The sequence below is a fragment of the Argentina silus genome (assembly GCF_951799395.1).
Source record: "Argentina silus genome assembly, chromosome: 15".
In the NCBI taxonomy this organism is placed as follows: Eukaryota; Metazoa; Chordata; class Actinopteri; order Argentiniformes; family Argentinidae; genus Argentina; species Argentina silus.
In genome coordinates this window covers 18,427,298-18,454,637 of record NC_139669.1, presented here as the reverse complement: position 1 = coordinate 18,454,637, position 27,340 = coordinate 18,427,298, and the positions used below count along the sequence as shown (strand labels likewise).

The 27,340-nt window shown below is 42.3% G+C and overlaps 4 protein-coding genes across 4 annotated transcripts in view; 1 reads left to right on the top strand and 3 right to left on the bottom strand.

Annotated features, from left to right (window-relative positions):
- Positions 1-4,735: 4,735 nt before the first annotated feature.
- Positions 4,736-8,883, bottom strand: ddt (D-dopachrome tautomerase). The gene is made up of 3 exons (XM_083685880.1): positions 8,695-8,883; positions 6,851-7,026; positions 4,736-5,565 (listed from the first exon to the last, which is right to left on the bottom strand). Exons 1-3 carry the CDS (start codon positions 8,800-8,802, stop codon positions 5,493-5,495), a joined length of 357 nt encoding a protein of 118 aa, XP_083542006.1. The 5' UTR covers positions 8,803-8,883; the 3' UTR covers positions 4,736-5,492.
- Positions 8,884-9,207: 324 nt separating this feature from the next.
- chchd10 (coiled-coil-helix-coiled-coil-helix domain containing 10) lies at positions 9,208-11,739 on the bottom strand. The gene is made up of 4 exons (XM_083685748.1): positions 11,582-11,739; positions 10,821-11,058; positions 10,471-10,615; positions 9,208-9,362 (listed from the first exon to the last, which is right to left on the bottom strand). Exons 1-4 carry the CDS (start codon positions 11,620-11,622, stop codon positions 9,343-9,345), a joined length of 444 nt encoding a protein of 147 aa, XP_083541874.1. The 5' UTR covers positions 11,623-11,739; the 3' UTR covers positions 9,208-9,342.
- Positions 11,740-13,504: 1,765 nt separating this feature from the next.
- smarcb1b (SWI/SNF related BAF chromatin remodeling complex subunit B1b) lies at positions 13,505-20,696 on the top strand. The gene is given in 10 exon segments (XM_083686629.1): positions 13,505-13,644; positions 14,886-14,997; positions 15,195-15,223; positions 15,225-15,334; positions 15,835-15,972; positions 16,470-16,597; positions 17,142-17,308; positions 17,626-17,816; positions 19,587-19,718; positions 19,956-20,696. Coding segments are annotated over 10 exon segments (1,131 nt in total). The 5' UTR covers positions 13,505-13,560; the 3' UTR covers positions 19,996-20,696.
- A 4,166-nt stretch (positions 20,697-24,862) lies between these two features.
- Positions 24,863-27,340, bottom strand: part of ralgds (ral guanine nucleotide dissociation stimulator) — a gene marked incomplete at both ends in the record, with an annotated part of 31,644 nt that continues 29,166 nt past the window's right edge. The window contains 3 exons of the mRNA XM_083686200.1: positions 24,863-25,038; positions 25,241-25,355; positions 25,698-25,949. Of these exons, the coding sequence (XP_083542326.1) occupies positions 24,863-25,038; positions 25,241-25,355; positions 25,698-25,949 (543 nt within the window). The remainder of the gene's footprint in view (positions 25,039-25,240; positions 25,356-25,697; positions 25,950-27,340) is intronic.

Here is a 27,340-nt window from a genome sequence, read left to right as displayed (position 1 = left end):
GTGTTCCAGAGTAGAGTGGTACCAGAGATGTATTGAAATCTTTGAAAAATAGTTCTGTACAGCCCATTATGCTGGGGCAATACGGTTTCATAATAATAATTAGGATATAAGAACAATTGCAAACCCTTCTGGGTCAATACTATACAAAATATGATATAGTTATGATTGATATACAGTATATTTGTTATGATGATTAGCATATTTTTTTGTGGTTACTTGACCCCTATTTACCATGTTTAAATGCAAAATAAAGTTTAACTTGGGTGCTCTCATTTTGAAGAAGTTCTCATTTACATGCATTTACATTGACTGGAAGTAGGTGGGCGGAATCCCCAGTAGCCTCCCTGCCATGCCTGTGAGGAGTCGCACTAAATTATGTACCCAACTGACTTTCTCAACAGCTCAATAAGAGGCCTCTGGATTTACGATGCCTCTGTGTCGTTAACTTGCTAGAGTAGCAGTGGTGGCCAATGAGATCAAAAAGGGACTTGACCACACAGGCAGTTCTAGTCAGGAAAGACTTTTTTCTTTCTCTCTCTCTTTCTCTGTCTCTGTCTCTGTCTCTGCCTCTGTCTCTCTGTCTCTCTGTCTCTCTGTCTGTCTGCAGTAGGTGCCCCAATAGGAAAACACAGCCTGATAAAACTATCAGGGTGACGAGCCAGAGGGCAGAGGACACACACCTCATTTTTGAAAATTTGAAATGTTTGACATTTAGCAGACGCTTTTATCCAAAGCGACTTACAACAAGTACATTTGTCTATAGTAAGTGAATCATCTATCCACCAGTCATCCACCAGTCATCATAAGCAAAACACTATGCTAAGACTAGGTGCCATTGGCAGTCACAATGCTGGAAGAAGGAAGGATTACCTTTTATTTTTTTATTTGTTTATTATTGACAGTAGAGGAACTGTACAGAGGGGTAGTGGGGGGTGAAGAGGTCTTTAGGAGGGACCTCCAACCTGCCCCCGCAAAACTCCTCCTCAGCTCAGTGTAAATGACCTCTTCACCCACTGTAGCCTGCATGTTATCCAGATGAAGTAACTGCATTTGATCATCTATCTTCACAACACAATGTTCAGTGAGGAGCTTAAAGACAACACTTACCAGCAGACATTTCCTCTCTGTTCCCTGAGCCCCACTACGCCCAGAGGAGGAACACAATGGAGACAGTGGTCTCCATCCTGTTCAGACCAGACCTGTTCAGACCAGTCAGTTTCAGACGATTCAAGTTTCCCAACTAGAGTTAGCTACAGTATATCGATTCACTGTTAGCACCGTCTCATAGTTTTCTCAGTGTCTTCCTGTGTTGTGTTCACAGGAGTGGCCCAGCCATGTGAGAAATGGAGGGATGTCTTGGTTCCCAGAGGAGGGAGAAGCGGGTTTGGATCAGGCCTGGCTTCATTAAGTTCTTCATCCCTAATCATCTTTCCTTTCAGGGCATGTTTACGATAGCGCATCCCTAACTCTAACCCCCCCCACCCCCTGTCCCCGGAGGAGACTGACCTCATGAGAAAGTTGGCTGACTCTCGTTCCTCTCCGCCTTGATTGTCGACCTACAGATACTGAGGTAATGCTGTCTTCTCTTTACCCTGTCCCCTCTCTAGTGGCTGTGGGTGAGCTAGCAATGACACAGCTGTTTATACCATAGCCACTTACAGCTGTAATGACTGGTGTTTGGCCACCATTACTGTTCACTGGGCCTACGGTATGCCCCAGCACATCATAATATAGCTTTGTTCATTTCTTGGATTTATCCCAGCACAACATCTACAGTACATTCCATGAGGACTGCGTGAGTATCAGTGTGTTTTTGGAATGGGAAGGTATTATTTTGCAATGTCTAAAGTTCTAGACTATATTCAAGATCAAGATCTCCATCTTTCCTGCTCTTTCTCACTTTATCTCTCTCAGTCGATCTCTCTCTCCCCCTCTCTCCATCTCAGTTCTCTCTCCCTAATCCCCGACCCCCCCCCCCCCCCCCACCCTCATCTCTCTCTCTCAATTCTCTGAGGCGTTTCCGCTCCCAAACCCCCTGTGCTGTGGTCCCTCCTGGGGTATTAATAGGAGGGAGGAGGGACAGTCTCAGTCTCTGGGGGATGCTGCACACACAGGGAGTATAGTGACTGTCAATTCAACATGCACTAAGTGTATACACATAGATAGGGAGAGGGTGAGAGAGAGAGAGAGAGAGAGAGAGAGAGAGAGAGACTTGCTCTAAACCATATACAGTCACAACATGCCCCCCCTGCCAGGTCCCACCATATATAGACCAGTCTGTCATGCACAATTGTCCTTTTCTATTCTTTTGATATTTGTCATAGTTCAGGACATTGTCTCTGACAATGGCTGAGAACAGAGGGAGAGCTCTGAGGGTCAGTACTGAGGATGTACTGTATTGTATCCATTCTGCATGATTCTCTTTGATATGGTTTCTGGTTTGACCGTGTTGACGATGTGGAAGGGGAAAGTGAAGAGGGGCCTTTCAACAGGAGTGGATGAGCACCACTAGCATATCAAAAATATTTACCTTAGAGAGCTCTCACAAAGTGCCAAGGCGCAGTGTCTCAGTCATTCCATGACAACCTACTACAGGCAAGCATAGACGCCTTCTTTTTTATCCAAGAACACTCTTATACACACACAGACATACACATTCACATACACACACACACAGGCATACACACACACACGCATACACACACACACATTCACATACACATACACAGACATACACATTCACATACACATACACATACACATACACATACACATACATACACATTCACACACACAGACATACACATTCACACACACAGACATACACATTCACATACACACACACATTCATTCACATTCACACACACAGACATACACCCTAGCCATTGTAAAGAGCTCATGCTAGGTATTCCAATTCTTCCATTAAAATATAATGGGTAAGTATATGGGCCAAATGTGGTTTGAATAGCAGATGGGAGTGTGTTAAAAGTGGCATCCTCATCAGGAATATTATTGCTCCATATCCTCACCAGCAGCTGCCTTCTGTCTCTGGCAAACGTTCTGTATTTTTTAAAGATGCTTTGGGAGTCACGGTCAGCTCAGGGACAAAACAGAAGTTTCACAATTTAGCAGGTTTCATTCAGAACAAGTTTGCTCCAATATGCCTTAACTGCATCTCAATATTCAGAGAACTGTTCTCTATGTAACCCCTCTGATTAATCACTATATTGGCCTCAAAGGAACAAATAGGCTGTATCATATTGTGTTGTTTTGTTTTGTATTCGATTAGAGCAAATGAGATGTATATAGAATGTATGAGATGGTCCCTCTGAACACTTCATGTCCTTTTTTAAATGAGAATAGTGTGTCTGACCTGTGGAATGCTAATCCGCTGTTAACATTTCCTCCCTTTTTTATCAGCAAACCTTTCTTAGCCATACATTATTAGTCACTGCTGTCACCTTGGCTTCAGTCCAGTACTAAATGCCTACTTTCTGTACTCATTTTTTCTCTTTATCTTGACAGGAGACAGGAGTGATTGTCTGATGCTAGACCAAAGGTTATGCAAACAACTGGAGAACACTTGAATGGGCAGCGCTACTACTGCTACTCCTGCTACTCCTGCTACTACTCCTGCTATTACTATACTACTACTACTACTACTACTACTGCTATTACTATACTACTACTACTACTACTACTATTACTACTATTACTACTACTACTACTACTGCTACTACTACTAATATGAAACTTTGCACAACTATCATGTCAGGCGTATGACCTTAACCAAACCCGAGAGTATGGTTCCGTTTGACCACAGGGTGGTGGTGGTCAGAGTTGGTTCATAGCCGTCATGTTGTTTTAGCTAATCTTATGAAACATAGAACTGGAGAGACTTTAGTCCGTTGTTCACAATGCAGTAAGGTTTCATCAGGCCGAACTTGTTGCCTGTGACAGATGTGCCATGGCTTATACCCCAGGCATGGTGGCTGCTTGAAGCTAGATAATTGGAATATGTTTCCGCAGCAAGTTGCAAAAATAGAAAACTATTTTGAATGTAATTCTGGAGAAAGGGTCCGCCTATATGACTTGAATTGAATTGGAATCGACACCAATCCTGCTAGATGTAAAACAGTAGCATGTACATGCTGTTTTACATCTTTGGTCCTTGCAGGTCTGGCTACTTCCAAGTGCTGCAACTATGGAGATAGCGCCATCTAGTGGATATAGTAGTACAACAAGTCAGCCAAGCTACTGAGAAACACAGTATATAGTCCCTCCTAAAGACCTCTTCACCCCCACTACCCCCGTTTCTCTCCTTTCTCTCTTTTTTTTAGCATTGTGACTGCCTATAGCCCCTGGTTTGAGCACTGATTACTTCTTATGATGACTGATGGATAGATGATTCACTTACTTAAACAAATGGATTTGTTGTAAGTCGCTTTGGATAAAGGCGTCTGCTAAATGCCATAAATGTAGATGTAGTATGAGTGATGTAATTTTATAAATTGAATTGTGCATATTGCATATGATAGTAATGGACACAGTAAAAAAAAAAGAGGTGATTTTTCATGTTTACTCAATCAATGCAATTGACGTTAAGATGTTCCATGAATACGGTCCCAGATGAATCCGTTTCTATGCTCACCTTTAACCATTTTGTGAATAAATGTTTACAAGTCATCCATCAAAGCAACAACTCAACAATTAGGAGGCATTTCGGACATGAAAGTGATAATTAAATTTCCTTTACTTCAAGACAGACAAACTTGAAAAGCAAAGCATTTACACAATCTTCTTGGCACAAATCATCTAAACCAAATTACTAAATGCTTGAAATTGAAAAGGAATGGAAGGAAATGCTCTATACCCACTTTGTCATTTTTAAGTAATGTCAGCAACATATCCAAATTAATTATTACAATTAAGTGATTTGTTTTCTAAATCTAAAACTGAATTGGCATGTTCCTAATATGTTTAAGACATACTTTTCAGAATGAATGAGGCCCTATGGTGACTAAGAACACAATGTACAAGTATCTTAGCACAATCAAGTATCTTAGTAATGAGGTGAAATACAAATGAGGCTGTCTTAGTGATTCAACCACAGCCGAGGTTGTAAAATGGTTAATTTGTATCTTGAGCACTTAACATACACATAATGCCTATCAATCCTAACCCAAATAGTATATTATCTTTAATATTTAAATATCTTAAATAGTATGTTATGTGCTGATCTACTTCTACAGTCAACAAATGCACAATTGATTGCTGTTTTCCAGCTGTGGTACAGTTTGGTAGTAACCTATAAATCACTGGAGTCAAGGTTCAAGTGTTAGATTTGTGGGTCAAATTCCAAGAGAATATAATAGTATACAGGGCTTTAAAACATTATCATGTGGCACTCTATGTCCAAAGGAATGGTGAAGATCCATTTCCAGGTTTGTCTTTTTTTCTCCAGGAAAAACGAGTGTGGGATAAAGTGTCTCCTACAGGAAACTCATAACCGTTCCTTTCTTTCCAACCTGGTGTGGTTCCAGAGCGTAGAACCGGATCACAATCCTGTCAAATACAAGTTAAAAGCATCATTGGATTTTTGTAATACTGTAGATGTAGACCATGCATCAAATGATCCTCATCATTTGTATACAGGATGCCGGAATCCTGAATTGGTGAAACGGTGGATCGGCTGGCCCACCAACATGGTCAACAACATGGACTTGATGTTGCGTTTTTAGTAAAAGTAACCAGAGAGAGAGAGAGAGAGAGTTTAGCTATGTGGCTGCCATAAAAGTTTGGTTGATTTTGTTAAAAGACGTTAACCAACACCCCATGTAACTTAGCGTCCAAAATTATTTTTGCACTACCCTTTAATACTCAAAATACCAATGTGTCACTGTCAACTGTCTCACTTATCTTGTACTTATGTCACTTATTGTCTTGTCCTTATTTCATTGCACTACTGCTTATTTGTATTATTTGTATTTTGTATGCTGCATTGTCAAGGGACCAAGCCTAAGAATTTTACTCCCTGCACTTGTGTATGAGACGTAACAATAAACTTGAAACTCGAAACTTGAAATGTTCAAATGACAAATACCTCAATTCATTTGTTAGGTTTTGTAGAAATCTTTGCTTTAATGCAGGTTCAAATGTTTCCATTCCCCTTAAACTATAATCGACCTTTTCTGAATCACAACGAATCCAAAAATAGACCATGGCTTAATTACGTTAAATTAACTACCAGTCACACTGCATACTTTTTAGTCGGAGTAAAGTCAGATTCAAAAGCACAACAGTCAAATTCTTTTCAGAGAGCTGCAACGCATTGTCCCATAGAAGGCAAAGAAATTCAATTCAAGTGCAAAGAAAACATAACAGGGTGCAGTATGAACGCAGCCTTAAGCAGTCGGCGGGCCTATGTCCCACTACCCCCCTGTACAAGTTTCTCTCCTTTTAATATCAAAAAATAAATTAAATAAAAAATTCCTTCTTCTAGCATTGTGACTGCCTATGGCCCCTGGTCTGAACATTGATTACTTTATCTTATGATGACTGATGGAGAGATGATTCACTTACTTAAACAAATGGATTTGTTGTAAGTCGCTTTGGATAAAGGCGTCTGCTAAATGCCATAAATGTAGATGTAGTACGAGTGATGTAATTTTATTAATTGAATTGTGCATATTGCATATGATAGTAAACACAGTAAAATATGATGGACACAGTAAAAAAAAGAAGAAGTGATTTTTCATGCTAAATGCCATCAATGTAAATGTCCCCAAAAAGGCACAGGAGTGATACTATGATACTAGTGAAACTAAAGGCACTATACAGTGATACTAACCGGTCCTCAGGAAGACCAAGTTCTCCGGTCAGAAACTTGAAGATGTTGGCGCTGTGCTCCTTGTTCTTCTCTGCGGTGTCAGTGACCCCGATGGCCGACACAGAGAGGGACACGCACGGAGAGCAAGACCCAGCGATCAGCATCGGCAGTTCAGGTTTCACCACCAAAATGATTCTCTGCAAAAACCCAACACGGCATGGCATTATTATGAGCTTTCAAAGCTCAGATGGACATCTTAAATCATTCCTGGCTCGGCCAGCACACAATCACACAATGTTTCTAATTGCTAAAATAACTGCAATCCAAGAAGTAAAGACAGGATAAAAATATTGACGATAAACATTGTGTTGATACAGTAGTGACTCTCAGCCCAAGGACTACTCACTCGCCTACTAACACAATCTGAAGACTTTGATATCATAAAAGCATCATACTGATTATGGCTGGGAGTCAAAGGTGATGTTTTTCTTGGCCCATTGGCCCATAATGAGGCCTTTCTCAATTGTTAGAAACTCGATTCTCTCTCTCTCCCTCTCTCTCTATATATATATATATTATATGCCATTTAGCTGATGCATACATTTAAGTATATATGGTCCCAGCAGGAAACGAACCAACAACCTAAGCATTGTTAGCGCCATGCTCTACCAACTGAGCCACAGAGGGCCTCTAACGATACCTCGTTCTCTCCTCCGTCTTCCACTCGCTTTCTTCTCAAAAGGCATCAGAAGAGAATATCTAAAAGATAAGAAAAGCGAGTGGAGGACGGAAGAGAGGACACGAGGAATCGAGTTTCTAACAAGCGCAAAATAATAGTTTAAAATATATATATATATATATATATATATATATATATATATATATATATATATATATATATATATATATATATATATATATATATATATATATATATATAAACAGTTACTAAATCCAGCTTTCTTATCTAAAGAGTAAAAGTTGTAAAACTGGGGTCAAAATACAGAATGTCCACTAACATAATCTGAAATCTTTGATATCAGATGCGTCATAATGTCTGGGGGGTCAAAGTTGCCATGGGTCAATGCATTGCTTCCAACTGATCCACCCCCACTACCCCCCTGTACAAGTTTCTCTCCAATTAATTTTAAAAAATCAACAAAAAGACAAACAAAATGTCCTTCTTCTAGCATTGTGACTGCCTATGGCCCCTTGTCCGAGCATTGATTACTTTATCTTACGATGACTGATGGATAGATGATTCACTTACTTAAACAAATGTATTTGTTGTAAATCGCTTTGGATAAAGGCGTCTGCTAAATGCCATCAATGTAAAAATGATCCAATCCAGTGCGTGTTAGCGCCAGAGAAATGTAAAGCGGAGAGACTCAACCTCTGGTCCACAGTGGACGCTGCAGTCTACAGATGGCGGCCAATGAAACATGGTCGACCCGGAAGGCTGTCGGAAGGACTCACGTTTCGAGCCTCTCCGCTTTACATTTCTGTGGGATCTTCGATCTGACATAGAGCAATAGTCCGTACAAACGGTTATGGAGTATAACATTCATAAACAGTCAGTGACCAACTAAAACCAGCGTGTCTAAACAACAGTCAGACAAAAATCATGTTTGAACGCGACCCATATATCCTATTTCTTAATAGCTTAGCCTACTGTTGGTGACACTAGCCGATCTGTCACTATTATATAGTCTACCATAAAGGCTAGGTCGACACAACAACTACATGCAAGAGCCTATACAAATAATACTAAGTCCCATATGGGGCTAAGGACTGGTGACAATAGTTTAGAGAAGGCCTACTATCATATCAACTAAAACAACTTGTACATTCTCCAAAATACTCACGTCTTCGGGTTTTCCTAGAGCAGAAGCCGTTGCGGAGCGCAGTTTCTTCAAGAAGTCCTCGGAGAACTTACTCGCAGGTAAATTGCTTTCTAAATCAATAAAAGGCATGGTTTAATTCTCTGTTACACACTGCAGAGGGCTTTAGACCTGCTTGCGCTTCGGGACTGCGATTGAGGTCTCACTCCATTGGTCATAGGAACGCCTATTCATCAGGATCTGTGATTCGTCGGTGGGAAGTGACCAATCAGGGGGGAGGAGGAGGAGGGGGGGGGGAGGAGGAGGGGGGGGGGGGAGGAGGGAGGAGGAGGAGGGGGGACTGGTGGTATGGCATGGTCTCATCTGCCTCTGATTGGGCTGCTGCATCGTACACTAGGCTCATAAATGATCAGAAGTTTTCTCCTTCAGTGTTTGTCTCCCATAATGTGCATTTCGTTCTTGTTTGATTTGGGAAATTAAAATAAAAATAAAAAATATTTCAGATTGACAGCAAAAACACTACAGAAGCATCCAGGAGAAAGTAAATAGCAGCTCTTTATTTCACAATCTTATGTATTACCAAAAAACCATCACACATCATATTTCATGTCAACAATGAGGAAAAAATATTTCTTGTTACAGCGGAGAGTTCAGATTGTCATCTGAGTAGCTTCAAACCAGTGATGTAACACCTAAAGAAAACAAAAAGACAATGTCAATGCACTATTAAAATGACAGAATCATTTATGACCACTGCAAATTCTATTACAAAGCAGTGGCTAAATATTTAATTCGGGGTTGTAACGTATAATGGAATAACATGTAATTAATTAATACTGTAGCTTAATAATGTTTGCATTTATTTATGTAATCAGAATTATTTTATTTGGCCAAGTATATTTGCACATATAGAAAATTGACTTGGTGAGGTTGGTGCATGGGACATAAAAACAATATAAAAAAACTAAATATATAAGAAAATATTGACAATTTACAAAATAGCAAAATATTAACAAAATAGCAATAACAAATTTGCAAAATAGAACAATAAAACAATACATTTTGTAGTAAACCCTGATGACGATAACTTGCCTAAAAACATAATAATCTTGTTGAATGGGTAATGTAATTATCTTTACTTACATTACCTGATATGCTCAGGTGAGTAACATTTTTAAGGTATAATGTTAGCAATTGGATTTGACCTATCCATATTTATACCACAGTCAGTACATGCAGTGCACAAAACAAAGCAGTGCTTAGACAGTAATTAGCTACTCTAATATTCATGGGTCATTTGAAGTGTAATTTAAACCTGAGAAATATCAACCCAAATGTTACAATAGCTCCAATACATCACTCCTTTAGAAGAAAGAGTGAGTTAGATGAAACTGGTGGAGAAACAAGACGTGAGTCCCTTCCTGACCCCTCGGTACGCTTACATCTGTGCTAGGTGGAATTTTCACCATATCCAGTCCTTTCAGATGTACACAAGTGTGTGTGTAACCAAGTTGAGATGGTAAACTCACTCCTCAAGTTCAAATACCTCCACCCACCCGCGCTGTCAAATTGCTAGCTTTTCGATAGCGTAGCTGGTTTACATCGGGTATTTGAGGAGACGGTCACGTGTGTTGGCAAGTCAGAGGTCGAGACTCAGTTGTAGTAATGAATTGAGAATTGCGGGGCGCCTTGACGTCTGTTTCATAGGGTTTATGGCTTGTTTCTAGACTAGGCTCCTGAGTCCAGAGACACAATTGGGTGTACAGTACATGATCGATCAATCATTAGTAGAAGCCTTACCATGCGAGTGCTTGCACTGTTTGAGAGCCTCATTGAAACCCTCGCACAGGGTGAGGTCTCCCTGGTTGGTGGCACAGTCTAGGAACTGTCTGACCTCAAACTGGCATGGGCCAGTGGACTGGGAGGGGGGTGGTCGAGGGGCCTCCTGGAATGGCAGAGGGAGGTGATCAACAACAACACTGAGCTGCCTTGTCTTCACAGGTCCCAAAGATCTGCCATGTGATGTGACAGAGGTACTTTGACCTCAGTGGAACAACTACGGCTAAGTAAAGGTTCAATGAATACAAAAAAAACATCCATCCACTGTCTCTCACTGGTCCCTCTTATTGTTAATGTGATGACCTACTTACCTGGTATGTGTTGGCAGGTTTGGCTGCTTCTGGGCTGCTGCTGCTGCTGCCTCCACTGAAGGCGCCTGTGAGGGCACTGCCCATAACACTGCCCAAGGCTGACCCTACGGCCACACCGGCCGCAGTGGTGGCCATCTGAGCCATCATGCTTGGTTGCTTGGGCTGGGCAGACATAGGGGCCAGGGCGGCGGGGGGAGGGGGGGCGTGTACCGGGGCCGGGGCGTAGGATGGAGCCGGGCTGGAAATAGAAAAGATGGTCCGCTGTGGCTCAGTGGGTAGAGCATGGCACTAACATCGCTTAGGTTGTGGGTTTGATTCCTGCTGGGACCATATATACTGAGATGTATGCACTCACTGCAATGTAAGTCACTTTGGATCAAAGCGTCAGCTAAATGGCATACATTAAGATAACACATTGAATACAATAGCCATGAGATGGAACCTCGGCACGCAGCAAGGTCATCCACACAGAACACTAAATGCAAACATTTCTGTAAAAACGTTGACCTTCTACCTGTTCTTACAACATGACCACTCACACTAGCCAAGGGCCTGTGGCGTATGACTTAAGTATGAAGGTGTTAAATGCCAGGCTGATATGGCTGTAGTTACAGTGTCTACCCATTACAATAGACGACAAGTAACCTGTCATGTAGTGTTAAAGGGTAACAACCCATAGACTTATCTTCTGTATCAAGGTGGACTACAACGTTGCTGATATAACATTGTCTGACCAGCTGGGATAATCGTTCAAGACTTACCTCGCGTGTGCAGAAGGACGACTGCGGCTTCCTCGGGCCATTTTTTGATGTATTATAGGTTTATGTATCTAATCAAGACTTACTTTCAGGACTTGTAATCGTATGTGGAAATAGTCCTCGTCTAAAGCCTGCTGCTGTTATTTAAAGACTGGTAGCGTTCGATTAGGTAACAGAGGACGGTGGTCTGGAAAGTCACCGGCAAGGCGAGGGCGGAGCGGCATTACATCAGCCTTCCTATCAGAAAAGCACCATGTTTCATTGTTCAGAAATGTACCACATGTCATGTTGCCTCTACTTTTTCCTCTTACCTTCTACCTTTCATTGAAGCTGCCCTTATTCTTTTTATGTGTTGTGTGTTTTACTGTATTTCTACTTTTATTGTTATTTTTGATAATGCTCTGCTGCTTTGATGCTTACTGTTTCTACTTATAATTTGTTTTTTATTTGCATATGTTGTATCTATTTGTAAAGCACTTTGTAACATAGTTTTTTATAATTAAAAAATATTATTATTATAATTATTATTCTATTTCCCATTGAAAACACATAGAGGCATATGTAAACACATATCAAGAGAACACACTATTAGTCTACGTGTCTATGCAAATAATCCTAAACTAATACTGTAGGCGCTTGCAATACATTATTTTCAGCCGCTATGTGAACGCGGCGGGGCGCAATGATAGACTTTACCGCTCAGCTCAGTCAAGTGGGCCACCCGGTTCTAATGTCATCAAGCCTGGCCCGGTTCGCCCGGTTCCACCGGTTCATCGCCTGGTACACTAATCAAACCCCTTCACCAGTGATGACCAGTTTTAACACGTGCCAATGACCTTGTGCAAAGAGGACCTTACAGCGCATGTGCGAACACCACTGATCTGTATACGGTGTAGACAACGCGTCCAGACACACTTTCAATGTAAAATCTCCATTGAAGATGCTTTTTCGTCTCGGATTACGCTTAGTCTGTGTCTGGGAAACCAGCCCTATGTGTCCTGGCCAACGATTAAACCTAATTGGATTGGATTAAACCTAATCCTAGACGAAAGGCATCTCCAATGGAGATGTTCCATTGACAGGATGATTCAGTGATGGACAAGGCATACTTTGTGTCTGGGAAACTGACAATTGACTTTACGACAGACGTTCTAGACGTTTCTCTAAACGTAATACGATAATCACTTTTTTTACGATAATAACTAATAAAAACATTTTTACAGTGGATTAGACGCGACTACCTGTCCTCAAAGCTCCACAGCACTTACTCTGTTATTACATAATTATAAACCTAAATGAGGAAATATAACTTTTAATAGATTTGCATTCTATGTTGTGTATTATCACGATGTGAAAAATGCACTAAATTCTAAACAGCCAAAGTCTGTAAAATTTACAGTAGGGGTCATTTCAAATTATAAAACATACTTGCTTTTGATTGATATTACTTCTAAATGCCTTTAATGAGAGGCCTAACTGTAACAAAAACAAGAAGGGCATATTACTTGTGATGTTGTTGTCGTCATAGGAGACTTTTTAAACAAAATATGTATAGTTTAAAAAACCAATAAGACAATAATGCTGCTCTCATGGAATGTCATGCCTGCAATGGCACGCGCGCTTACACACACACACACACACACGCACACACACGCACACACACACACACACACGCCCATCCACACACACACAAACTCTCTCCTCCATGTAATCCTCGTATTACATTAGGGACCGTTTAACTCATTATTATACATATTTCTGGTTTCGGTCAAGTTATTTTTATTTCCATGCCACATGACTAGAACATTTGCACTGCGCCTCCTCCGCCTCCGTCCAGTAGGTGGCGGTAGGTGCACCAGTAACGGTGGATGCCAACCGCTGTAAAACCACCGAAGAAGGACATTTGCACAGCGCATGCGTTGTAAAGAGCATTGTTAGCTAATAAGCTAGCTATATACTATATTTGCTTACAGTAAAAAAAAATGGCGTTAAGCAAAACCTTTGGGCAAAAACCGATTAAGTTTCAGTTAGAACAAGATGGAGACTTTTACATGATCGGATCGGAGGTATGTATGAATTGGATGCTTATCGGTGAATGATTGGAGCTGAGCTGACAAGCAGAAACTAGAGAAGCTCAGCTAGACTAGAGGAGAGTCAGAGCTAGTCATCAACAATAAGTGGCTAGCTAACGGTGCTTATGCCGCATTCATCACGACGGCTAGCGCGAATCCGTCCACATAGATGTCAAAATGTTCTATTTGCATAAGCTTTTATTAATTTCTACCCTATATTACTGCATCCATACATCGCGTTCATTCATCGCCCATGTAATACACACCTGCCCTGCGCTAGTACGCAGCTGATGGTGATGATGATGGGGAGCTGGGCTAGAACACAATAGTCTATACACAACTTGAACTGACTCCCAAGTACATTTGTCTTTTAATTTTTCCTTGAAATGGCCTAGCCGATACACTGGCCTGAAGTATTGATATCGATTATGATTACTGCAGAAGAAAAGAAAAGCGTGCACCCAATTTAGCTAATTTAGGAGCGCTACAGCAAAGGGCATCCACATTATGTTGTCTCCTTTGCCAGATCATGGACCCTGAACAGTACACACGAGTGATTGTGTTATTATTTCTAAAAATGTTTTTAAAAAAAAAAAAGATATATGTTTCTTACACTTCGGTTGTGTAGTTAATAGGGCTGGGTATTGGACCTCACTATACATGGGTCACGATTCCAGTCCAACTCATATTATTACTCTGAAGACTTACATTTTGAAAAGTCATTTTGTGTAATTGAATATTGTGCATTATAGATTATATATGGAAAAAAAGTGAGTTGGAGTTGTTTTGGACTTATTTCTAGAATGAATATGTCGAGGGGAAAAAAACTAAATATGACTTCTGAAATAGTATTCAAGGATGCAAAATCCATAACTTTCAACTGTCTTGGCTTATAAACTACAGTCAAGGTCAGAGATAAAACAGGAACAATTATTTTTTATTTGAAACAAAGTGAAACATCCCTTTCATGATGTCATTTTAGTGTACATCAATGAATGTCTTCAAGTCAAGTTTTGCTGATGCTTCACAAACCTAGCTAAGCTTCAAAGCATTCATGTAATTATTCTATGTGCAGTGTGGTGTGATAGACTTAGCAAGTAAGGCTAGCTAATTTAGTACTGAAATGATACTCTTCTTCCATAGTCCATAGTACTCTTTATCCACACTCCACAGTTAGCAAGCCTGGGTAACTGACTAGTAAGCACACCGTAGTTGACTCTCTACCTTACCCTCAGGTTGGGAACTACCTGCGTATGTTCAGAGGATCTCTCTATAAAAGGTACCCATCACTTTGGAGGAGGTTAGCCTCCGTGGAGGAGAGGAAGAAAATTGTAGCATCATCGCATGGTGAGTGATACACTCTCTTTGGACGAGTCCTGACTCAGCATCTTATATCAAACTATATTTAAATGTTTTATATTCACAGCATCTTCCATGTCCAGACAGCAGATATCACTGTTTAGGATATTACACGGGTGACATTTAGAGTTAAGAATGAAATAATGATTTCCGACAGCAGTATCTCCAGTGTTTTCTTTTGTTAGATCATGGTTATGCAACTTTACACCACTTAAGCCACCAGTGTGACTCTGCTGAAGGCGTCTGAAGTGGAAGAGATCTTCGAAGGGAATGATGAGAAGTACAAAGCGGTTTCTATTAGCACAGAACCCCCGGCCTACCTCAGGTAAATGCCCCAACGTGCCCCCTGTTACCACACTTAGGGCTCTATTCTTATGTCCTTGCGCGCCCCCCCGCTGGGACCATATATACTGAAATGTATGCACTCACTGCAATGTAAGACGCTTTGGATAAAAGCGTCAGCTAAATGGCATATACATATATACGTGTGACTATCTGTGGTTTACTTGTCAAATGCGTATGCAGATCTCTGCCGTTTCAAAACGGGAATACCAAATTTCCTCCAGAAATGTGGAGGAAAAGGACATGAGAATAGACCCCCTTCGTGATAGTAGTCTTCTGCATAAGCATCGAACGGGGCATAGCAGCAACCGTCCAGCAGTCATTGTGGTTTCATTGTGGTCTTTTAAATGGCCGTCCGTCTCACCACTCCATCCAACCAAATCCTTCTGGTTTCTGTTTAGTCATAGCGTCATGGTTTCAATCTGTGATTTCCCACACCGGACGTTAGTCACACACCGTGTGTGTGTGTCTCTCTCTGTCCAGGGAGCAGAAGGCCAAGAGGAACAGCCAGTGGGTTCCCACGCTGCCCAACAGCTCCCACCACCTGGACGCCGTGCCGTGCTCCACCACCATCAACCGCAACCGCATGGGCCGTGACAAGAAGAGGACCTTTCCCCTCTGGTGAGCAGTGTTTCCATGTTCGCTTATTATCAGAAGCAGCTTTGGGTTTTTTTTCAATGAAAAGTCGTTTGGAGGGGGCACTCAGTGGCGTAGCACACTAAGGCGCATACCATAGCATCGCAAGGTCCCTGGTTCGATTCCGGCCATCGACATATCCTGCATGTCATACCTCCTCTCTCTCACCCATCCTTCCTGTCAATCTCTACGATCTCTATCCCAATAAAGCAGAAGTGCCCTAAAAAAGAAACATATTTAAGAAGTCGTTTGGAAATGTCACTAGTCCCAGAGAGTGTGTGTGTGTGTGTGTGTGTGTGTGTGTGTGTGTGTGTGTGTGTGTGTGTGTGTGTGTGTGTGTGTGTGTGTGTGTGTGGTATAAAAAAAATGATGTCTTTTATATACTATGATTTCCCACGTCACTCAATAATAATGTCTCATGTCTACAAATGATGCACTTGCTTTAGTAGTGTGTTGTTCTTCTTCTCACTCCCCATGCTAAGCTTTGACGACCACGACCCGGCTGTGATCCACGAGAATGCGTCCCAGGCCGAGGTCCTGGTGCCGATCCGTCTGGACATGGAGATCGACGGGCAGAAACTGCGGGACGCATTCACATGGAACATGAACGGTACGCATCCACTCCATAGCAACATAACCTTGTTGTCCTCTGTGGCTCAGCTGGTAGAGCATGGCGCTAACAACGCTTAGGTCGTGGGTTCGATTCCCGCTGGGACCTTATATACTGAAATGTATGCACTCACTGCAATGTAAGTCGCTTTGGATAAAAGCGTCAGCTAAATGGCATATATTATTATTATTATACAGTACCAGTCAAAAGTTTGGACACACCTTCTCATTCAATGATTTTTCTTTATTTTTATTATTTTCTACATTGTAGATTAATATTGAAGACATCAGAACTATGAAGGAACACATATGGAATTACGTAGGAAACAAAAAAGTGTTTAACAAACCAGAATACGGTTTAGATTTTAGATTCTTCAAAGTAGCCTCCTTTTGCTTTGATGACAGCTTTGCACACTCTTGGCAAGGTGTGTCCAAACTTTTGACTGGTACTGTATATAACCTAGTGGTTTGATAAACAGCAATATGGCCAAATTCGAATTCCCTTTCGTTTGTCTGTCACAAACGATGATCGGTTCTGACCACAGAGAAGCTGATGACTCCGGAGATGTTTGCTGAGATCCTATGTGACGACCTGGACCTGAACCCCCTGGCCTTCGTCCCGGCCATTGCCTCTGCCATCCGCCAGCAGATCGAGTCCTACCCCACCGACAGCATCCTGGACGAGCAGACGGACCAGAGGGTCATCATCAAGGTGCGTTCAGACGCCGCCGCAAGATAGGAAAATACCGTATTTCTGATAAGAATCATTTCTGACACTTTTTAGTCTGTTTTGTCGCTGGAATGAATGCGTGTGACGACGAGACGATACGACAATGAGCAAGTGAGACGTGTGTGTGTGTGTGTGTGTGTGTGTGTGTGTGTGTGTGTGTGTGTGTGTGTGTGTGTGTGTGTGTGTGTGTGTGTGTGTGTGTGTGTGTGTGTCTGTGTGTGTGTGTGTGTGTGTCTGTGTGAGAACATGTTTAGCCATGTGTTTGTATAGTGTATTCTCACACCGGGTGTGTTTCTCAGCTGAACATCCACGTGGGAAACATCTCCCTGGTGGACCAGTTTGAGTGGGACATGTCGGAGAGGGAGAACTCCCCGGAGACGTTCGCCCTGAAGCTGTGCTCGGAGCTGGGCCTGGGCGGAGAGTTTGTCACCACCATCGCCTACAGCATCCGCGGCCAGCTCAGCTGGCACCAGAGAACATACGCCTTCAGGTAACGCATGCACGCAGACACACAGACACACACACACACAGACACACACACACACACACACACACACACACAGACGGGCACTCTAATCTAATAGACCAGTGCACATATGGCCTTTTGTTTGTCTCTTTGTTCCTCTTGCACTCTCTGTCTTGCGTGGTCTGTCTCATCAGATAGACTTTGACTCGGTTCACTGCAGACATCCATGCAGGATATATAATCCAGAACAAAACTAACCCATTTTCTTGGATTTTAATTACATCCCATTCGATTATTTTCCCCTTCATTTCATATGAAAATTAAAAGGGAATGGTGCATCAAAAATTCTGGGGCATCATTGATATAAACATGCTCTTGGTTGTACGGAATGAATATCATGGTCTTGGAATGGCATGGGTTAATTTTTATCTGGATAAATGTTCTGAACAACTGGTAACTGGCTCCTGCTTACCATTCAGTGTTGGGGTCAATTCCATTTCACTATTCATGAAAAAAAAAAAATCACTAAAAATGAAAATGCCTTTTGACTTTTAATGGTGATTGATAATGAACTGACATTTCATTGGTTTTGACCCCAACCTGCTTTGCCAATGCTTATAAGTCATTTCAAAACCATTTATTTTGTGCAAATGCTAATAAGATGTTTTTGTTGTTTTTCTAACCATCATCAACATGGCTTTTTTTGTGTTGCTAATTAATTCTCTGTTCTACTCTCTCTCTCTCCCCCCTCTCTCTCTTCCTTGTAGGTCTGATTTCAGGTCAATATGCTTTGAATTACTTGAACTCCCCCTCTACCCCCCCAAAGCTTTAACCCTCTTCCACGTTCTCTTGCCACCTGCCCTGGGAAGCTGAGTACATTTACACTTTATATCTTCCATCTGTTCCAGGGCTCATCCTCAAAGTATGGAAATCATATGAACTTGTCTGTCTTAAATCCTGCCCCTGCCCTGTCTGGATAGACTATGCAGCTGAATGTAGCAATCACTGTATTTCCATTTAACCCTTTACTGTATATATGCAGGGTACTCTCACTGAGAGAAATCTCTTTTATAATAGTTTTTAATATTTAAACAGCAACTATTGACGAATGCAGCTTGTCAAGTACTGTGTCAAATTGTAAACATTCAGATGAGACCAGAAGTCCAGAAAATAGCTGATAACACTAGGTTGCCTGGTGGCTAATTTGCTGTCCCACCTCTCAAACTGAAAGTGTGTTGTGAAATGTTAACACTTCCTTGCCACTTTGAACTATGTTCCCATAGATATGTCAGATATTGTTTACCCATATGTGGTTTGAGTTAAAGTAAGAAATTGGTCAAGGTTAGGCATGGATCAATTGCTGTAAATGCTAGTGTTTTGGCTTGTGCCACTATAAGGTAACACTATCTGATATGACATCGAAAATACATTTCCTCCATGCTGCGTTCTGCTGAAAGAGCTAATTAGAGCTAAGTCGTTACCATCTGTGTCCACGTCCATAGCAACAAGCTATCCATGTATCTGCTGGAAGTTGTTTGATAACACAGATATTGACATTAAATGTCTGGATCCAAAAATCATGAACAACTGTGAATAGGGTGAACCATCTCTTTTAAGGTGGTGTCTCGGGCAGACATGACTATCCCTAGTAACTTGTGTACAAAAGCTTTTGAGGAGTAACATCATCTTTTATCCCAAACCGCATCTTCATTTGTCCTCTCACCACACAATAATGACACCACGGGTGCTCTCTCCTCGTGAGTCTCCTAACGTGCTGTGGCTGTATTCCTGCAGTGAGAACCCCCTTCCGACGGTGGAAATCGCTATCCGCAACACGGGTGACGCTGACCAGTGGTGCCCCCTGCTGGAGACGTTGACGGACGCCGAGATGGAGAAGAAAATTCGGGACCAGGACAGGAACACCAGGTAGGAGAGCCTGTCAAATGCCACAATCAAATGAAGCGACTTGTGTCAAATGAAATGTGAATTGTGACTTTCTTAATGTGTAGTAGGGTGACATTTTGCGGCACTGTCACCAGTTTTTGACAGACTGTGATAGTCAATTTGCCTTAAGTTTCTATGTCCCACCTATGTGAATCTCTGACTATGTTTGATTTAAGCCAGTCCATCGCTCCAGTAACCCATTAAACGTGTTTCTTTCAGGCGCATGAGAAGACTGGCAAACACTGCCCCTGCCTGGTAAAGAGAAACAATTTGCTGGAGCTCTGTTATCATGACACAACACACACACACACACACACACACACACACACAGAACATTCCACTGGTCCTGCTCATGTCTCAAGCCTCCATCAACATCATCATCATCATCATCACTACTCAATTGTTGTCATGTCAACCATACACTGATCTAGGATCCCTCAGACCAAACCCCTGTCACGTCAAAACAATGAAGAAAAGCAGAAGATAAGCTAGTGCTTTTTTTCAAGGAGCCTTATCCATCTCCAACGCTGAATCTCAAACCTATCGATGCACCCTCATCCTATTCTCTGTAGTGGTTTTGCTGCCACTGATTCCTGACAAAACATTTTAGTATTACGGAGTAGAGGGAGCAGGTGATTAATTGAAGGTGCCAAGGGCAGAGCGTATAACCCATTTGAAACTGAAATGTAGCCTTGGTGGTTTGTAGATATGCTCACTATCATAATGAGCCCCCACTATTATAATAGCGTTGCTGTGCACTCCTATTCCAGGAGACGTGCATACCGACAGACTTGATGTCCGCTCAGCTCATGATAGACATTTCGACTCACTCGACTAGATTAAAAGTCTCGCGAATTATGTAAACATGTATGTATTGTGCTTTCTTTTGTAAAGTTGCTGATTACTATTGGTGAACTTGACCTGTTTTTGTTTTTTTAATAAAATAACCTTGAATATTCATAAAAACGTGTGGTTGTCTTGCCCTTGACATGTTCGCATGGAACAGTCACAATAGAATGTTACTATAGGCCCCCAGTTTTGCTTACACTCTGGTCTGTAATAGACATTTGTAGCGTACTAGAAAACACTGTATCCACATATAGTAAGGTATTCATGTAAGGATGTGCTGTACAGAGGAGACAGATACCAGGGGGTTGTCACACAGTGAGTGTTTATTAAGTAGGTTTTTCTCCAACATTACAAACAGCGCTTTTAAGGGGGAAAGCAATATCAAAACTGACCATTGTACAAAAAATACAGAAGACGGGCAGAAAGAAAACAAATTCAACAGGGAGTATGGAGACAAGTAGACCCACAAATACAGTGGTATAAACTTTGCATATATATTTATATTTACATATATTATTTTGTAATTACATGGGAAAAGAAACAAAATGTCCAATGCTACAAAAAAGTATTTACAAGTTAATAAATAAAGCCAGCACACACAACACAGGAGGGAAAATGACAAATCAAAAGTACAAAGGACATTGAATCTTTTATAATACAAAAAATACAAAAAGAACATAGAAAAACCATTGAACCGGTAATCGTTAGAAAGTAGAGTTTTTTTACAGTGGCAGAGAGCGATGGCACAAAGGTTTTCTGGATGATGGTTGTGAGATGGTGAGGCTCGGTGACATGGTCCTAATCAGGCAGTGGTTTTGAGAGTGAAAAACATTAAGAAGGATCTGTGTGATCTTTGGCCCTTCCCTTTACCAATAACATTATACACAAAAAGACAAAAAAAGTCTCACACACACACACACACAGACACAGATCAATAACGTGTGAAACCTGAAATGTTGACATCTTTTTGATAGATCCCCTTTCTAACCTCTGATATTGATATGCTGAGAATCTGGGAAGGGCACACCGAGGTATCAGCACAGAAAAAATATGCGTCTAAAAAAGTAGTAGAGTCAAATCCCAACTTGAGACACTCTCCTGTGCATAGCTCCCATGGACAACAAAACATGATTCACATGAAAGTCTATGTTACAAAACAGACATCTCAAATTAGGATTGGGCCCTCAACGCAGTTTATGACAATCCACCGTTATGATATCTGACATGAGAAGCAATGTCATACCTCAGGAGCCTAGAAACACTGTCATGTTTATGTATGTTTGTCTCTACTGTAGGTTAGTACCAGTGCACTGTGGTTGTTGTCTGTCGTGTGCAAGTGAAAGGTTAGTTGTCATGAGCTATGGCGGCACATTATCATCTGAATTGTGTTGTTGTTCCAGTTTTTTTAGAGAATTGTGTAGCCTGTGAAGTGAGTTGTGTAGCCTGTGAAGTGTGTAGCCAGCCTGTGTTCCCATCCAATAAATTCAATAATGTGTCACTAGTTTTTGAAACACCCACAGAATGAGCGTGAAGTTGGGAATTCTGGTTTTGAACACTGTGATCCTTGATAACACTGCCAGTGCTATCGCTCTACAGGGACACTGGGTGGATTACAAAGTGCTTCAACGCTGTATGCAATGGACTGACAGGTATTGCAAACCAAGGACTCAACACATCATTGAAACAACATAGAATCATACAACAATGTCTGTCCAAGTAAGGAGTCTCATGGATGAACACCCTGCTAATCAATACAACCAACTGTAGTTCTATATGCCCCTACTGTATATCACCATAGCCCCTTCGCTCTGGTTTATGGCACATGTGGAGTGGACTAGGATTAGGTTGGGTGGAGTCTGTCTCTCTCTCTCTCTCTCTCTCTCTCTCTCTCTCTCTCTCTCTCTCTCTCTCTCTCTCTCTCTCTCTCTCTCTCTCTCTCTCTCTCTCTCTCTCTCTCTCTCTCTCTCTCTCTCTCTCTCTCTCTCTCGATGACTGTACCTAGGGAGTAATCTTTCTATACTGTGGGTTTCTGCGTGACTGCTTATACATCACAATGTTTAGAAATGAGCAGATACACGGATCACTATTTTGACACATTTGTCTTTCACACATTATAGCTTTCATGTTGTCGATCGAACGAGACGGTTTTAAAGTGTGTATCTTCGCTATTTAGCTACGTCAAGCAGCGTTCTAGCTCAACTCGGCTACATAGTGGTCAAAAATTGGGCAAGTAGCTTCTTAATCTAAAAAGCACAAAATGTATTTTTAGAAATTGCAAAGCTACGAGTGTAGCTGTCTTCTGAGGCGGTGCATGGGAATGTTAGGTGAGCTAGCGGTCTTAAATAACAAAGACAAGCATCTAAAAAAGGTCTGGATTGATGAACAGCATAGGAGATACTGTGGACCAATGGCTGCCCACTTTGACAGGGGGGGGGGGGTGATCATGGGATCCAGGTCGACGTGCCAAGATCTGAAAATCTGTTCAATTTCTGCCAAGATTTGACCCGTTAGAGCGGAGTCAGCATGTTGGGTCCCCGTATGTCTAAAAATAAATCTGAATGTTAAAATAGTGAACCATCCCTTTAACATGAAGCAGTATTTAAAAAGGATGGGTAGACAGGGAAGAAAGGCATTGATGAAGGAGAGAGCAGATGAGAGGGGACTGTCCTTCCACTCTTTTTTCTTTACACTGGGAACAAAAAGACCTAGACATTTAAAGACAAGTTAATTTCACAATACAACATTCATGTTTCTCTCTTCCTCCATCACCCTACTTGAGTTCCAACCAACCACTTCACAGACTCAGTTGAAGTCGACAGGGAACCCAGACTCTCCTATTGCAAGCAACGGAAATTGGCTTTTCACACACTGCCAACTTAACGAAGATCTAAGGGAGAGGTCACCCGACCACACACAGCCATGGTGTGCCATTTGACTCACACCCTGGCAGTCCTTCTCACTGGGGTATTGCCATCCAAGGAAAGGCCATTTGGTCCCATCATGTTTGAGCCGTAATGGCCGCCCTGGAACTCTGAGGGACATGAACCACCCTCATTGAAGTCCAATGTTGGCCTTTTGGCATCACAGAAATACACTGCACATTAGAACACATACAGAGCCAAAATGGATGCTCGACACCTCAGTTGTACTACTTTTCAGTTACCAACGTCATTGAGCCGTTACAACGGCTGAACCCTCACTGTTAGCTATCAGAAGAGAGCCTCTATCTCTCTTGTATACTAAAGCAAAGCTGGAGACATGAGGCATGAAAAGAAAAGGGGGAGAGAGAGGGCTGGCTGTAGCATTTCAATGTCTGTTAGCACCACTTGAAGGAAAAAAGAATGCACCACATTATCAGTGCAGAGCGCTGCATCAAAGCAGTGACAAAAGTAGCGAATATCGAATGTTTGTAGTATAATGCCCCATTGTGTGAATAGTGTTAGTTGAACAAACTTGGCATGGTCCCATTGAAAGTGAGGGTGAAGTCTCTGGCTGTGACTGGTTGCTGTCTACGTTCAGATGCAGTCTGCGCCTAATAAGGCCCGTCGTTGTCTCCCCAGTCTTTCTAGCGGCTGGGACATTCCTCCACTAGGTGGAGGTAGAGCATCAGTCCATTTGTCTCAGTCAGTCTCTGTACTGCGTAGACACCTCGGTGGTCAGTGAGAGTCGTGTAGGAATGAGTGTAAAAAGGAGTGAGATCCAGAGAAACATGTCTGAAGCTGAGTTGAACAAGTGTTCCATAAAACAACGGGGAGTGTAAGTCGTTTAGAGGAGGGGGGAAGGCATTTTAGGATGTCAACATCTCTCATGTTTTTCTCTGGTGACTCCCTCCTGCTGAGCTGTCTACTGAACAGCCCACAAGAGCGAGGGAGTCCAAAGTCCCCTGAAGGTAACACGAAGTGATCTTAGCTCGCAGGGAGTGACCTTGCCTTAGTGGGGCATGGGGCTGTGGTCTGGTTCGAGACAGCCGGAGGGAGGTGTGTAAACATACCCACCGTCCCTCCCTCACAAAGTCACTGCTTCTGCAGAAGTGTTGAGTCGCCCGTCTCGCAAAATGGAGTTCATTAGCCGGAGTGCTGGGTCTGACCTTCCTTTTTTTCACTCAGCTTTATTAGTCTTCTGAGGCCTTGTCACTCAGACACCCAACGCACACCCAAAGCTGGCCCCAGGGTTCCTCTACCGAAGGAGTGGCACTCAAAATGGCGCCCAGAAAGCCGAGTGGTAAGTGGAGAGGTGGAAGAGGGGTTTTCCTATGGGGATGGCACAGTCTTGGCCCTTCAGAAGATGCCCTTGGCGATTTTCAGGCCTTTCTGCTTCATGCGTGGCAGGGTGGAGCTGGCCACATGCTTTGTTCTTCCTGCCTTAGGGAAGCCCCGTTTCTTCAGGACAAAGTCGTAGTTGGCTGAGGAGTTCATGGCGTAGAACACGTTTGCGTTGTCTGGAATCTTCAGCTCTACGGAGGGAAAGGGAACAAAAGCAACGTGTGTTACCTGTGTTTGAGAGACTTGAAACATAAAACGAGTGTCGCTTCACTAACATGCTGCTTCAGTGGATGGTGTACTGGAGCATGTCTTGACGTTGATCACAGTGGGTGTGCTTTAACTGTGGATGAGGGACATTGTGAGTTTCTGGGTAAGTATGACGACAAGACAAACCTTTCTCCTCAGAGATCTTCTGCAGTAGTTCGTAGTCCTCTGGTCTCTCCCGGTCCAAGTTGTGTTTCACCATGGCCTTCCTGATCACTGCTGGGGTCTTGTCCTGACTGGTCACCTGGGGGGTCACATGATCAACACCACACGTTGGGTTGGACTCGACCGGTCTCGATCAACTATTTTTGTCCTTCTGTCTCATATTTTTGCCGTTCATTCTCTGCCAATCACCAGCATGTTCATTTCCTTGTGCAGTCTCTCCCACTCCTCTACCCCCCATACCCAACTTGTTGACTCCCTCTCTCCTTCCCTCCCTCACCAGAATACTCTTATACATGTTGACTCCCTCTATCCTTCCCTCCCTCACCAGTATACTCTTATACAAGTTGACTCCCTCTCTCCTTCTCTCTCTCACCAGTATACTCCTATACATGTTGACTCCCTCTCTCCTTCCCTCCCTCACCAGTATACTCTTGTACATGTTGCCGTTGTCCACGTCCAGGCTGACTCGGATGATGCAGCAGTCATCCACCTGCTGGTTGTACAGGGGCAGGGAGAGGGAGGAGTAGCTGGAGACCCCTGACACGGAGCGTTTGTGCGAGCGGGAGCCGGTGACGGGGGTGGAGGACATGGAGGAGGACGAGGCACTGCTGGATCCAGAACCAGAGCCAAGGCCAGAGGCATCCAGGGATGACAGTGAGGTGGACTCCCAGAACTGGAACCAAGGGTGGCAGAGAGGGTGGAATGGGGTTAGATCACAAAATCAATACTGGAGGGGGGGTACAGATCAAATGGAGGATGATATTGTCCCCAAGTTCCCTCTAATAGTTCATGTTCATGTTAGGACTGGGGAAGGGGAAGCTGATCTGGGGCGGCATGCAGGAACGTCTCAGAGAAGGTTCTACTTCAATGTGACCACGTCATTGTCTACCAAATGTTGCAAAGTTAAATATATTTGACATACAGTACCAGTCAAAAGTTTGGACACACCTTCTCATTCAATGGTTTTTCTTTATTTTTTTATTATTTTCTACATTGTAGATTAATATTGAAGACATCAAAACTATGAAGGAACACATGAAGGAACACATAGTAAACAAAAACGTGTTAAACAAACCAGAATATGTTTTATATTTTAGATTCTTCAAAGTAGCCACCTTTTGCTTTGATGACAGCTTTGCACACTCTTGGCAAGTTTGTGTCCAAACTTTTGACTGGTACTGTAGGCTGATTGAAAACATTTTTGTCTGAAAGAAAAAACAGCTAAAAAGATTAACTCTGGTGAGAAAAAAAGATTGCCTTGCTGCCTTATTCAGTTATATGAGAAACCGGCTGGCAATTCGTTATGGGTTAGGACAGCTTATTATTATACCGGGTGAGTTGAGCCGACTCTTAAGACTACAGAAGCTTTATGCAAAGCTTTTATTTCTACCCTTAAAAGTAGGAGAACTTATGACTCATTTCCTACCCTGAGACGCTTCTTTCATATTGCCCCAGATCTGATATGTGGCTATGAGACACTTCTCCTGCAGGCAACTCTTTACCTAGAGGACCACATCCACACTTTTGATCCAGACCAGCACTAACACAACACCTGATTCAACTGATCAACTATGAATCATCTTTCATTTAGACCACTATTGGCTTTGTCTCCTCACCTAGACTGATCTGGAAACACCAGAGAGGTGAAATCAGTCTGCCACCAGGTTATTTTTCTTTCACCTTTCCATTTCAGTACCAATGACTGAAATGAGGATACATGCCTGCATGACTGCATGCCATTTTAGGCTATCAAACAGGCCAATTTAACAAGATTGAAAGCATTTAATGAATTTGAATGGAACTGATGCATATTCCACAATTGAGTGATCAAACTGAATGGATTGAAGGGATTTTGACAAACACAAGGAAGTGAAATGGGACGTTCCAAAGAGTGCTCACATGACAAGAAAATAAGCGGCCACCAGGCTAGGAGCCAATCGCTAACATACACTTGAAGTGTGAACACTGAAATCCAAAATGCTATTATTAAGTTGTTATGAGCGGGATGGATACAGGGGGAACTTAACTGCTCCCACGCAGACATAACAAAGGCCCCAAACAAAG